The sequence below is a fragment of the Colias philodice genome, chromosome 8 (assembly GCF_061535455.1).
Source record: "Colias philodice isolate Cphi_HAF_F1 chromosome 8, ilColPhil1 Martin Lab GWU primary, whole genome shotgun sequence".
In the NCBI taxonomy this organism is placed as follows: domain Eukaryota; kingdom Metazoa; phylum Arthropoda; class Insecta; order Lepidoptera; family Pieridae; genus Colias; species Colias philodice.
Window position 1 is genome coordinate 7,301,943 of NC_143093.1, and position 14,095 is coordinate 7,316,037.

At 31.2% G+C, this 14,095-nt stretch overlaps 1 protein-coding gene across 4 annotated transcripts in view; it reads right to left on the reverse strand.

Annotated features, from left to right (window-relative positions):
- Nucleotides 1–385: 385 nt before the first annotated feature.
- The window catches only part of step (cytohesin steppke), a 45,503-nt gene continuing 31,793 nt past the window's right edge, over nucleotides 386–14,095 (reverse strand). For all 4 annotated transcript variants that reach the window (XM_089698304.1, XM_089698302.1, XM_089698303.1 and 1 more), the window contains 4 exons: nucleotides 9,392–9,510; nucleotides 7,912–8,023; nucleotides 5,276–5,406; nucleotides 386–4,573 (listed from right to left, as the gene is read on the reverse strand). In XM_089698304.1, the coding sequence (XP_089554430.1) occupies nucleotides 4,438–4,573; nucleotides 5,276–5,406; nucleotides 7,912–8,023; nucleotides 9,392–9,510 (498 nt within the window). In that variant the 3' untranslated portion in view covers nucleotides 386–4,437. The remainder of the gene's footprint in view (nucleotides 4,574–5,275; nucleotides 5,407–7,911; nucleotides 8,024–9,391; nucleotides 9,511–14,095) is intronic.

Below are 14,095 nucleotides of genomic sequence, written 5' to 3' on the forward strand. Positions count from 1 at the left end.
GTAGATGTTATATAACATGAATATTTTTATTATTCTGTTTCTTCACGATGTTTTCATTGACGAGTTGCAGTGGTGTGAAGTGATAATGTTCAGCTCAAAATAATCTATAGCTTTTTATCTATCTTTGGTTTGATTCGCAATATTTCAACAATCGTATATAATACGCGCGTATTTAAATTTGTTACATTATAAGGTTCTCATGATAGTTAACTACTTAATAGTATGCAGAATCTCAAGCCAAGTCCCTTAATCTCTATATTTATAACGTAATAGCACAGACTAATAATAATATACTACGTATGTAATAGTAATTGTCCAAAACGACAAACAATTGCATGTAAATCAAAATCAAGCGCTGGGAGTTGTTGAAAGAAAAACAAAACAATAAAGATAATAATGTATTTCTTTTCTTACAAAATTATTTACATCACAATAATTATTATGCATGTATCCATTGTCATATATAAATCATTACAATTGAGATAAATTAACCGATTGCGAATTTACACAGCTTTAATACTAATTAACAGATCGTTAGGCACCATTCCCTAAATACGATTATGTTAAAACACACAACATACTAGGTATTTCATATAGGATTCCACACGTTTTAATAAAAAATGCATACTTTTATTCCAAATTTTTTACTATAACACGTTTATGCGCTCAAAACCCCTCGGTGACTAAATTCAAGAGATCTTTAACTCATATAGCATTTAATAGAAAGCGAATTAATTGTAATTACTTAATAATTTATCTCTGAATCAGCGTATAAATATGATAACATTGTAATTGCATTGAACTAACAGACCGAATCAAATGAATTGAAGGCGTAATACATCATAATATAATCACTTACTGCTGTATAAAAGTGTTCAATCCTATATAAATACGATATTTACACCTATATTCAATCATACGAGTGAGTAATTCATTAAATCAACGATTTATATTAGCAAATTATTATTATTATTAATTAAAAACTGTTATTTTGCGCAACATTTCGTAACTTCTAGAATAGTAATGTTTCACCTTGAGTAGACGCGCATCAAAATTACAAAGCACGTTGCATAAATAATAACTACATGTATATCGACTGCTCGTAAACGTGAGTGATTAAATAATGGCTATAAATACAGATATTTATTAAAAAACGTCAGTTATTTTCCATTTACATACAGAATACAGATATACAATAGTACAGGTATTGTGGTAAACAATATTCTACAATTCAATATACACGTACAAACTTTACATATAAATGAATAACCAACCATAATTTAAATGTACATTGCTATATTTGCTATATGCGTATAATATATAGATAGAGGAAATCAACAGCAAAAACTACCGAATTCAAGTCATTCCAAACGTCCATTTTATTAACGTGAATATAATCACACGAATTATTAAAATGACGATTTCCAATTAATTGTTAAAGAATCGTTTCCACAAAAAAAGACGCTTGTTAAAACATTTTATTAACTTGCATATTTTTTGCCTTCAATACTATGAAACATTTATACCGTAGGTAAAACCTTATAAAATATGTATAATATAAATGGTTAAATATCAAAGTTGTTTGTTATTGTTGTAACAAGACAGTCATTTTGTGATAAAACGATTGTATTATTCTATTGTGGTGCCGACCTAGAACATAATATAATAAGAACCTTAAAATACAGACCAAATACAGAAAAGCTATTTGTAACATTTGAAGATAAATATTGTAAATGATTTGAAAACTTCTATAGTAAAGATTGTTATTGAGAAACGGGTTTCAACCAGAGAAAGAGCAATAAACAGTATTTACTTCAGTTAAAAACGTTCTGTTACTTATGTATTTGTAATTTGAATACATAAAGCAACATAACAGTGTATAGAAAGTATATTATGTAAAAGATCGGTTATAACTGATCATAACGTAATACATAATTAGGCCAATTTGGCAGCATTTCTGATAAAAGTTATTGTCGAGGTAACGAGAAGCAATTAACACTACACTCATTGCGATCAGCAATAATTCAAAATGGCATTGTACTCTCCTCAGATATAAAGCTGGGAAATAAAAATATCATTATAAATTCCACACGCAATTCATTCTATATAACCGCAATAATGGTATGTTCTTAGAAAATAAGAAAGCAAAGATGTTTTTGCGTTTGGAAGTAATTGGATTAGTTATAGAATAAATAATAAATAAATAAAATATAAATATTTCAGGACGATTTTCACACACGACACGATCTGTTCCCATACTAATCTTTCGCTTGTGTTATGGAAACCAGATGGCTGATAAACATAGATATATAATTTTAAATAAATACGTATATAGATAATTAGACAGACACAAAGCAAATATATGTTCATCACACAAATATTTGCCCCGGGTGGGAATCGAACCCACGACCTCTGGCTTGGAAGACATGGTCACTACCAACCACGCCAACCGGTCAGTCTAAATATGGTCGTATTATAGTGTCAGAATAATAATAAAGATAAAATATAGAAATAAATAAACGCGTAATTCTCAATTTATGGATTGCGAATGTTTTACCATTGTTTAGAAATATTTTATAACCGCAACCATTTCAATGAACAATATATATTTCCTAACAATAGATAATACATTTATAATTATTATAGCCAACATCACTATTCACTAACCTTTCATCATTATTTTTATTACCAAGAAGAAATCATTTTGCACTATATTTAATTTATTAGTTTTTTTTAAAGCGTGTCTAATTTATATAAAAATATACGTTTTTATTCTTGTTTCCCAGCTTTATAACGCGAACCATTAAAAAGCAATGTATGTACGCTTTCAGTCTTGCTTTCGTTATTTACATGGACATTACTAACCATAATTACTCAATATATATACAGAACAATGTTTAACAGTCACATTGTTATTTATCACATTTCACAATAATTCATTGCATTCAATGTGGACGACTACAATACTATATAATCTACGAAAACATAAAATAATCTTTCATTGCTATAAAATATAATAAAACTAAAAATAAATCTTAAATCAAATATTACAATCACAAAGACACTGATACATACACAATAATAATAATTAATGAAATATACATCGACTTATTTCGAAAATTAAATTATTACTTCAAATTTAAGACACTGTTTTTATTAATGATATTCTGTAAAGTGTAAAATAATGGTTTCACTAATAACCATATATTATCATTCTTTTTTTACTTATTCTATCAAAGAACTATTGCAATGATTGCAAAAAATCTCTTATCTATTGGATTACTTCATGATATAAAAACTTCAGTTTCAATTAATATTGTCTTGAATATTGAGTTTTGTTTATTTATCTAAATAAACAAATGTTTTAGTGCCTTTATTACCACTAAGAAGTACAAACTGATCAATCTGTAATTGCTATTTCATTGGAATATCTATTTAAAGGAAACAAAACTGTATTGCCCACGAAAAAAATTACGCATTACTTTTTTCCACCTTGATGTCTTCACTGCATTAGAACATTTATCCCTTCTTTTGACAATATCATATTAATATGGCTAATGAATCTCTTTAACCAAATGAGTTGCTTAACACTTCCTTCTTACTGGATAACTCTAATTTGTGGCGTAAGCGATATGCATATTTAGCATTACGCTTAAGATAATTTATTTATCAATGAGTTATCACCTTAATATCGCCCATACAATACACTGCCACCATTTACGAACCCATTTTCTGAATCTAATAATTTTTTATTCAACTATATAAATAATGTCCATTACACACTGCTTACGTGAGCGAACTCTTTGTACCATTTCTTCTTTCTAGCATGTAAATATGACGCTGTTGCATTGTGAACTTGAAATGTTTTTGTAGTTTGAACAAACAAGCATGAATCGTATTCGTATATCCACAGCATAATATTATGTCCACCAGTAAAGATCAGTACACACTGTGTTGTCCTGTAGAGTATACTACCACATATCTTGATAGTGATGATACAACACTGGTTACATTGGAAATAGCTCTTGCCTTTAAAAGCAGCAAACACTTTATCGTGAGTTCACAGCATTAGATGACATTATGGTAAAGACAGGACACTGCACATTTATGCATTGCTTGATGTTAATTAGTATGCTCGCCACATAGATAGCACAGTGAGTTCACGCTTTACAGCAACCAGAGCGCGCCCGACCGTGTGTTCACAGCTCAAAGACCGGTACACACTGAATACTAGTTGCTTGATGGTAATCAGTACATTCTTGCTTTACAGCCAGCACACACTATACTGGACCGTGGATTCACAGCTCACTATATGAAAAGCCCGGTACACACGAATTGCTGATGGTAATCAGTACTTTCCACAGTGAGTACCTTACAGTACACACTATACCGTGTGTTCACTCAACACTTCACCCGTACAGTCCGGTACACACTGTGCTAGTGGGCCGAGTGCACACTGTGCTGCGCCTTCTTCTTGCGCTGCGCGAGCATGTCGTAGAACGGGTTGTGGCTGATGGAGCGCCGCAAGCACTCGATCCACTCGTCCCGCTCCTCCGCCGTTGCTGCTGACATTCTGGAATAGAAATATAGAAATAGAAAGAATTTTATTTGCCACCATGTAACTCTTAGTAATATAATACACAAAACAGAAAAAAAAAGATAGCAATGGAGGCAAAAAGGACTCCCCGTCAGCAAAGCAGCAACCATTATTTAAAACGTATTGCTGCACTGATTTTCAGAGGAGAGAATAAAATAAATTAAACATTATTATCGTGTTTGGAGTTATGACGAATTTGTGCGTTTCCTCCTGTTGTTTCCTTGCGCTTCGAGGTGAATGATCTACATTACATATTTTGATAATTTTATTCTAAAATAACTTGGAGGATATTATATTGTTCGATATACATTTTCAAGGTCAATTGTCTGGACTATTCAAATCTACAATTCCACTTTTATTACCGTTTACCGTTTAATTATCTAACTCTTAATTCTCTTTTTTTTCGTGACATCACAAGAAAGCAACACGTTTATTATTTAAATTATTCTATAATACAAACATTACGCTTGCCGACTGATCTAATGATATGATCCCGTCAATTTCAACCATGTTAAAATTTCAAACTAAATTTTATCTAGACTAGATTATTAGTTACTAGCTGCTCTAACAGCCGTTATTCTGCCCTATTGCCCCTTTTTTGCCTTAACAGAAACATTTTATAATATAGTTGATTATGTCGAGCGGATATCTGGTTTTTATTATATATATATTACCCACCTGTACACAGTATGTTTCCCCTCGACGACCTTCCCCTCGGAGTCAGTCTTGCACGCCTTGATGAGGTCGGCGCCGCCGCTCGCGTACAGCTCCAGGCAGTGCGGCCGCTGCCGATCGCTCGCTGGACGGACCTGCAAATATTATTATTAATTAATTTGACGACGCGGTTGGCGCAGTGGTAAAGTAACTGCCTACTGAGCTGACGGTCCCGGGTTCGATCCCCGGTCAGGGCAAATATTTGTGTGATGAACTCAATTATTTGTTCTTGGGTCTGGGTGTTATTATCTATGTATTTATTAAATATTATATATTTTATCGTCGCCTAGTACCCACAACACAAGCCTTAATTGAGCTTACTGTGGGACTAGGTCGATTTGTGTAATACTGTCCTATTTAATATTTTTATTGGTTAGGGCATGGATATGGCATAAAAACTGGTGATATAGTTACAATCTGTAATGTTACATTATATCTATCCATATTGATAAGCACGATGGATACTATAACACATTCACCTGTTCAGACACATATTATGTTCATTATTACTATAATAAACAAATTCGAGTGTAATACTGTATAACACCATAATGCAGAAGTATACTGATGTTACTAATAAATAATAATAGCCGAATCTTTAATGCGGCGAACAATAAGCTGTAAATGTCTTTTTTTTTTCGAATAAACTGACATTTACATTCTTATTTATAACAAAGAAAGAGATAGTGGCATTACACGAGAATCCCATAGGCATTTCGTTACACTCGCATCTAATATTGAATACAAAATGTGTATTTTATAAGACCTTGTATGTTTATTTACACACTGCAAATAGGGAACTAGAGAATGTGTTGTGTGGTACCGTCACATGTTGGTATGTCACATATCCGTCTTATTATATATTCATAATCATAACAATTAGTTGCACGAACTATAGACGGAAAACTAAACACGGTCGACGGCCTGCAGTGTTATTATATAATTAAAACATAATCCATTGTGGATATAATACAATTATGAGTTTCCGAGAAACAAATTAAAGTTAAATTTGAACTGTTATTCAAATCAAATGTAGCAATAGTACTAGGTACGTCACGTACGCTTTATGATCATGGATTTACGGGTTTAATAAAAATTGATTGTTCATTAAATATAAAGTCATTAACAGCTTTAACTTTCACTTTCGAAGCTTAAATAAACCATAAAATAAACATAAATATTTTAATTATAAAATTTAATATGGCATATAAAGTTAAGAGTAATTTTGTATACCCAATTAACATTCCCCACGGCTCATTTCGATCACCCACAGATATTAATAAGTAAAAATTTTAATAGTATTAAATTTATTAGTGGAATTCAGATTGGATCAGTTCAAGAAACAAAACAAATAAAAAGGAATATAAAAAATAATTGCCTCGAAAGCGTAACTAACATAATATAGAAAGTTTATAGCGTACAAATTGTCGTGAACCAATTTGATACCCATGTGGTACTAAATTGATCTTTATGATCCATCTTACCGTAGATATTATGTATGGTTCGTTATGTGTTTGCAAGTTTTTCTTGTAATTATGAATACAATAACCTGCGTTGAAAGCATGGTAAAATAGAAAGATGCAACTTCAAAAACTTTTACTCTGAATGGTATAATTTTTTTGAAACATACCTTAATCCTATCACAAAAAACACACCCAAAACTTACTATAGTACAGAAATCTACCACCAAACAACACATATCGCATATACTGTTAAATACTTTTATTACACTAAGGATGCTTGTCCACCAATAATGTGCGAGGATATGTAGCAAGGAATGTGTGTGTAAATAACCAATCATATCGCTTAATTTAGTTTGAAGCGTTTAGCGTTTGAAGCGCTACTATTGGTGGAAAAGCACCCTTATGATCATTGTTTACCGTCTAAATTATATCACCACATTTCCATACGTTACTTGTGTGATCATCGCATGAATGTTATCAGAGCACACGCCTACCACGAGATAATATTAAAGGGGGATTACGATATGCATTGCTATTGATAATAAAAAGTGCAATTTATGACATCGTTACGATTTTATAGCCCGTGACAAAAATAAGGTTTACGCTTGTTAAATAAGACATAAAAGGAATTAAAATTAACGGTGTTATTTTTATTAAAATCTTACAAATATCGGTGACATTTACGCCTGTAAAATATATGTATTTATTAAAACTTATAAATTTAAGGCAGAATACTACAGAATACTGCCTGAGGTTTTTTATACATAAAAATATAATAAAACCCGTCCGTCTATATTTTTATCTGTTCGTTGTTGATGAGTATCTTTTCAAATTATACTATAAAACTATAATTTTAAAATAAACAACTGAATAATTGCGTAAGCTAACAAAAAATACGACCGCAAAATTATATGTCCGAAGTTTGTATACTTAAAATTGATTCATCTATAATATAAAAATGAATCGCAAAATGTGTTGGTAAGCGCATAACTCGAGAACGGCTGAACCGATTTCGATAATTCTTTTTTTATTATATTCCTTGAAGTACGAGGATGGTTCTTATTTAGAGAAAACGTAAATATGTACCACGGGCGAAGCCGGGGCGGACAGCTAGTTATAATATAAAAAAATACTCACAGATATATTTTCTAATGGAATGATTCCCCTTGGCTCCTTATCCGTTGTGTATTCGAAGTAGTAGAGGCAGTTGTCGTTCAAAATGAACCATCTTCTCTTCCATGATTTGTATCTGAAACACAAACATAGTTTATATTAATCTTATATATAAAATTCTCGTGTCACAATGTTAGTCTGCATACTCCTCCGAAACGGGTGGACCGATTCTCATGAAATTTTCTGTGCATATCGGGTAAGTCTGAGAATCGGCCAACATCTATTTTTCATATGTACCACGGGCGAAGCCGGGGCGGACCGCTAGTATTTATATAATTTTTAACATTATTATGAATAACTTACAAGTTACAACATATTCTGATAACAAAAATTTTTAACATTGCATATTTAGGCAAGAAAAAGTCTTATACATTCATAAATTCTCAGCTATTTCTATGTAAGAGAAAAATATTAATTGTTGTTTATAATATAAAGAGCTTGAGCAAGACCTAAATATTTATCATATACTAGCGGTCCGCCCCGGCTTCGCCCGTGGTACATATTTACGTTTTCTCTACATAAGAACCATCCTCGTACTTCAAGGAATAATTTAATGGTATTAGCCAACGCTTAAATATTGACTTTATTCTACAAAGTGGTTGATATTTGACTAAGATATTGTACTACTTCAGTTAATCCAGTTTAATGTACTACAAGTAGGCTATCAATACCTATGTGGGGCCAACAAATAATAGGCACTGATAAATTCATAACAATTTCTTTTAAACTAATGTATATTTTACTGATAATAAGAGCGTATTTACAATGAAACTTAAGCTTTTGGTTTGATATAACAATAATAATAATAAACTGGTTACGTAATCTCGATTAAACAGAATTATTAAATCAACAATTCCGAAAAACAATTTTATCTCAACGTAAATACCATAAATGTGTACGTAGATTCGCGAAAAAACATAATTCATATGTAATTAGCGACTTATAAAATATTTGACTGATAAATATGCAAATAAAATTCATAAGATAATATCATGTGCGGCAATGATCATAATATTATACAAAACAAACATTTGTTCTAAACTCAAAAATGTTTGTACAAACAGTGTCTGGGAATACAAGCTCCTATTAGAAACACATAGTTATTCCAAAATTCAATAGAAACTTTTAAGGGGATGCGATACTGCAGAGTAAACAAAATATAGACAAGACGGCAATTGAATTCAACAAAAATATACAACGCATTACTGCAAACTATTTAGTCTTTATTATGGTTTATCCAATAAAGATGATTAAAATCTGTTTTGGAAAATAAATGGGTTCTTACAAATCGTAATTTCATGATACCTATTGGTCAATCTTTCACAGACCTTACTTTGTTGTTGTCCATATTATGGAGGGGCATTATAGAGATTTTATATACATTATTTGTACTATAAAGTATAGACTTAAAAGTAAAAAATATTAATGTTTATAATTTATATACCTTCCACCCTGTTTCCACAGCCACCCCTCCTTGTCCGGGTTGAAGAAGGTATGCATGAGATCATTACCGTCGTCCTCGGGAATCTTGAACGGCTCCGTCTTTATAGACTCGTATAAGGACTGGAAATTAAATAAAGGCACATTAATAAAGGCATTTCATTACATACATAATGAGCATGTATTTTATTAATACAAATGAACGTTATTTTATCATTTGCATTTAATTTGCAATATTTTAAAATAAACAATAAACCAGTTAAAAGGAAGCAATTATCAATATATCACAAATGACCCAATATCTTTGTTTATGCGCACGTGCATAATAATTATCAATTTTCATACGAGCGAATTAATGCAAAAATAAACCGTAAAAACGAGCCAACAATCACTGCATAATGCATTTATCGAGTAATGAGGTTCACTTACATATTAAACACGTGTGCCGTACATCGAGTGTTAATCGCACTAGAAAACAAATTTAGGTAGCGTGGAGAATAATTGAAAACAATAAATTACTATCGTGCACCACATCGCTACTGACTCAACTGGCTTGTCAAATATCATGACACGTTTATCGGTCGTCACTTGGCGCCGATAAGAGGGCATTATATTGACATCAACTATCGCTTAATTTACTTTATAGTGTCTCATTTACGTCATTTGAGGTTAGGATGGCTGTTGAGTAAACAAGGTCGGGCATAATTACTTCGTGAATGATAACAATTTTCTAAATGTGTCTAATTAATGATTGATTGGAATCAATTTGGAAAATCATGACATAATATAATGAATGAACATTTTTAAGCTATCGGATTGTTTGTATACAGTTTGAAGGAGTGAAGATAGCGCCTAGCGGTCCGTGTTATGACGCAAACTGTTGTAAAGCCTTTTATCTTTTACTCAACCAATCTATACGCATACATTTCCAAAAATTTGTTGATATGATAAGATAAATTGATGAAAAACGATTTAAAATTACTGTATCTCTCAATATATCATGGCTATCGCACGGCTTCTAGATTAATGTAGATACTTATACTAACAATTAATTGCATCGATTATATCGCAGACACTTTGTATAGTTACATACAAAGATGCATTATAATATTCTAGGAAGCACTTACTGTTTAATTGCAGACAATATACCAGGTATTTCATTATTATGTAAACAAATGAACAGCCCAACACAACCAGAATCGTGACAATTTTACATTAGAACCTAGTACGTATTAATTTTTCATGTAGAAACGTGATGTCATGACGCTAATGTACTGGTGGTTAATAGAAGAAATAAACTAATAGCTAACCTACATAGTTTTATTGCGTTAATCCGAGCAAAGGAAATGCTAGCTAACGGTGATTATAAAATACTATTACTCAGATCTGACCATGTTCTTATTACAGGTAATTAAGCTAAATATTTTTTACTAATGCTCATAGTACTTAACAAATTATGTCTAAATGCATTGAAAGAATTCAGAATTCAATTACACTGCAAGAGAATCTCCAAAAGTAGATTTTCCCTTCAAAATACATAAAAAATAAATATTAATTAAAAACTATAGGCATAGCATCCAATTTATCTACACACATGTAATTCCGTTATTATGCCTAGATTATGTGTGTGTAATCTCTCTGTAAATGAATTACTAATTTAATTATTTTGCGATTTATTTATTCTTTACCTTAATCATTACTTTAATATCGGTGATATCTTGCGTAGGTACTCAAAAAACAGAGTATTTTCGTATATTTAAAGCAAATGATAAATTATTCAGTTCCAAATTATAAAAAAAAAACCTAATTTATTAAAACAACAAACACTAACCTTCGAATTCAATGTTAACAACTAGATAAATCGACTGTCAGAAATAATACGTGCTTATTCTATATCCTGAATGCAAATGAATATTGATTAAATACGCAACGTATCAACTACAAACTTTGCTTGGTATCAATTATTATTGTACACACATACGTCTCAATTAATATTGTAGTAATATTATTGTACTAGTTTAAGCCCGCGGTTTCACTTGTATGGTTGCCCTTTATAGGATAGAATTTTATTCAGACACAACCAGACGTTTAGGCGCTTTAGCTATTTTACGTTAATCCATCGATGGTTTAGAATTTAGATATTAAAGATATTATTATAGCAATATAATTAAATGACAGAAATTAGGTAAATATAATGTTAATTATAGTCATGGAAATTTTTTGTCGTCTTGAATTTTTTATATAGGTGAATTATTGTTAAACAGAGCAAAGCCGAGGCAGGCTGCTAGCTAAATGCCTTTCGAAGCACGCCTGAAGAATTTTGAAATACCATTGCTATTACAACGGTAAAGCAAACTAGGTTAATTTTATAAACTAACAAGGACTAATACTAATGTAGCCTACATTTGCATTACGTTAACTGTACACATTTGTTAAATTATAAGTGGACCGTTGAAACTTTGATACGAAACTATTTAATGAAGTTCATTAGCGATAATAGTAAATTAAAATTATTTTAAAGCTATTATAATAATATTATGTTATTAATAACTTTAGTATTATGGATTCTGTTTCAAATATATTTTTTATCATTTATAATTACATTTATAACGTATGAACTTTTTATTTTACAAGGTTACCTTGTCATAGACAAATGTGTTCTATGTACTAAACGTAAAGGTTCGTACACATTAATTCAATTATTTTACATAAGTGATCAATATTTTGCGATCCTATTTATTAATTATTATCAATTCAAATAATTTATAGTCCCGATAGACTGTACCTTGTCTCTATCTGTTACCACAATGTACTAAACCTATTAAATGAATTTCAATAGAATATACTCTATAGCGTTTGCTAAAATGAAACTTAACATTTGTGAAATAAGGCCTATATTATGCACGGAAGTTCCTTTGCATTCCTAATTTACACGCAAGGAAACACGCATGTAGGAAGCTAGTTTCCCAAAGTTTAGTTTCAGTTATTTCATACATTTGCAAGCCTTACAGCCTTCTCCGATGAATATATGTGTCAACCATAAGAAATGTTCTAATTTGTGAAGGTGACAGCCAAGTGATAACTAGTCTTACAAGACCATAGTAACATAGCGTTATCTTACCTAGAAATACACATCATTCTAATTTCTAGCATCACCGAACAAGAAAATTAGACTTTATTTGTATATCATCTTAACTTAATTTTTGTTTGAGTATAAATTTGTAATTAAGAGTTAATCAATTCAATCACAACTCTAATTTCTATGTTCATTACCACTAACCACTTCAGGGATAACGACATAATCTCTACGCATTAACGCGAAAGACACCCTTTCTATCCATCAGCACTTTAAGTAGGAGAGTAAAGCCAAAGTATAGACGGTTTAATTTGTTTTAATTTTAGTTTAACCGTCAGTTTTCTTTAATATAATTTATTTAAGAACTAGCTGTCCCGGCGAACTTTGTACCGCCCTGTCAATGAATGTTGTGTTACCTTTTAGCTGAACTAATTTAGGCTTTGATGAATGGAATACAATGATACAAAATAAATAAAGATATATAACAGCATTTTATTTCGATGAATAACACATAGGTATAGGTAAATAGTATAAAAAAATACGTGTGGAACTCGAGGACTGCCCCGGTAAAGCTATTGCATAGCATCGCATCGCTGTGCCGGTTGGAGTAGGGGGTGTTAGGTTTTTTCGTTACGGAATTTTTACATTCGGTCGCCGCGCTCAGTCTGAGATAAAAACTATGCAATAGCTTAAAATTTATTATAATTTATAATATTTGCTTTGCATAAACAGAAAAGCTTAAAGTTTGTGAGGATGGATGGATGGGTGTTACCGATTACAATGTGGTATGAGACAATGTGAGCTGAAGACCCAGAATAAAACATTTTTATCGCGGAAATCCAAGAGGAACGGTAACTATGCGGGTTTTTCTTTGAAAACGCGGGCGGAAATATAGTAAGATAAATTTAATTGGAATATCGCCGTTGGCCATAAATAGTATCTACAGTTTCGTCAAAATATTGTTTACTGGTAATTGACTTATCAGTATAATTAAAATGGGATTATTTATCCTTCCTAGCGTTTTCCTTGTTAAATAACAAACGTTAAATAAGTAATAATATCATCATTTAGCTTTAAATTAGTGCCAATTAAAATTAATAATATAAGTAATACTAGATGTATCCCGCGGTTTCATCAGTGGACAAAATCTACGACAAAAATTGTTACTTCTAACCTTTAGGAGTTGGTTTAAAATTTAAATAATGTACTTCTCCATTATCCTTTGTTTAAACTATAGTATTGTACTTAGATCATTAAGTAATTGTATTTTTCTCTATAAGTGTTATGAAATAAACCTTTATTTCTAATCGCGTAACTACTTATCTATTAATAAAAATTAGAATTCACAGCGATAAATATACAGCGATACATATAACAGATCGACGATCTGGGCAAATGTGGATGACCAAATCGTGAAACGTTGACGATTTAACGATCTGGCCGAACTAAATTGGCCATTTCATGAAATGAGCAAATCTACGATATGGCAACGACATATATATGGCCTTATCTATACTCTATTTGTCACCGTAAAATTGTAAACTCCGTTAGATTATAATAGACGAAAAATAATGCGTAGAATTGTTAGCGGATGTGACTCATAACTGAGGCTAATTTTTGACAATTTGTAAA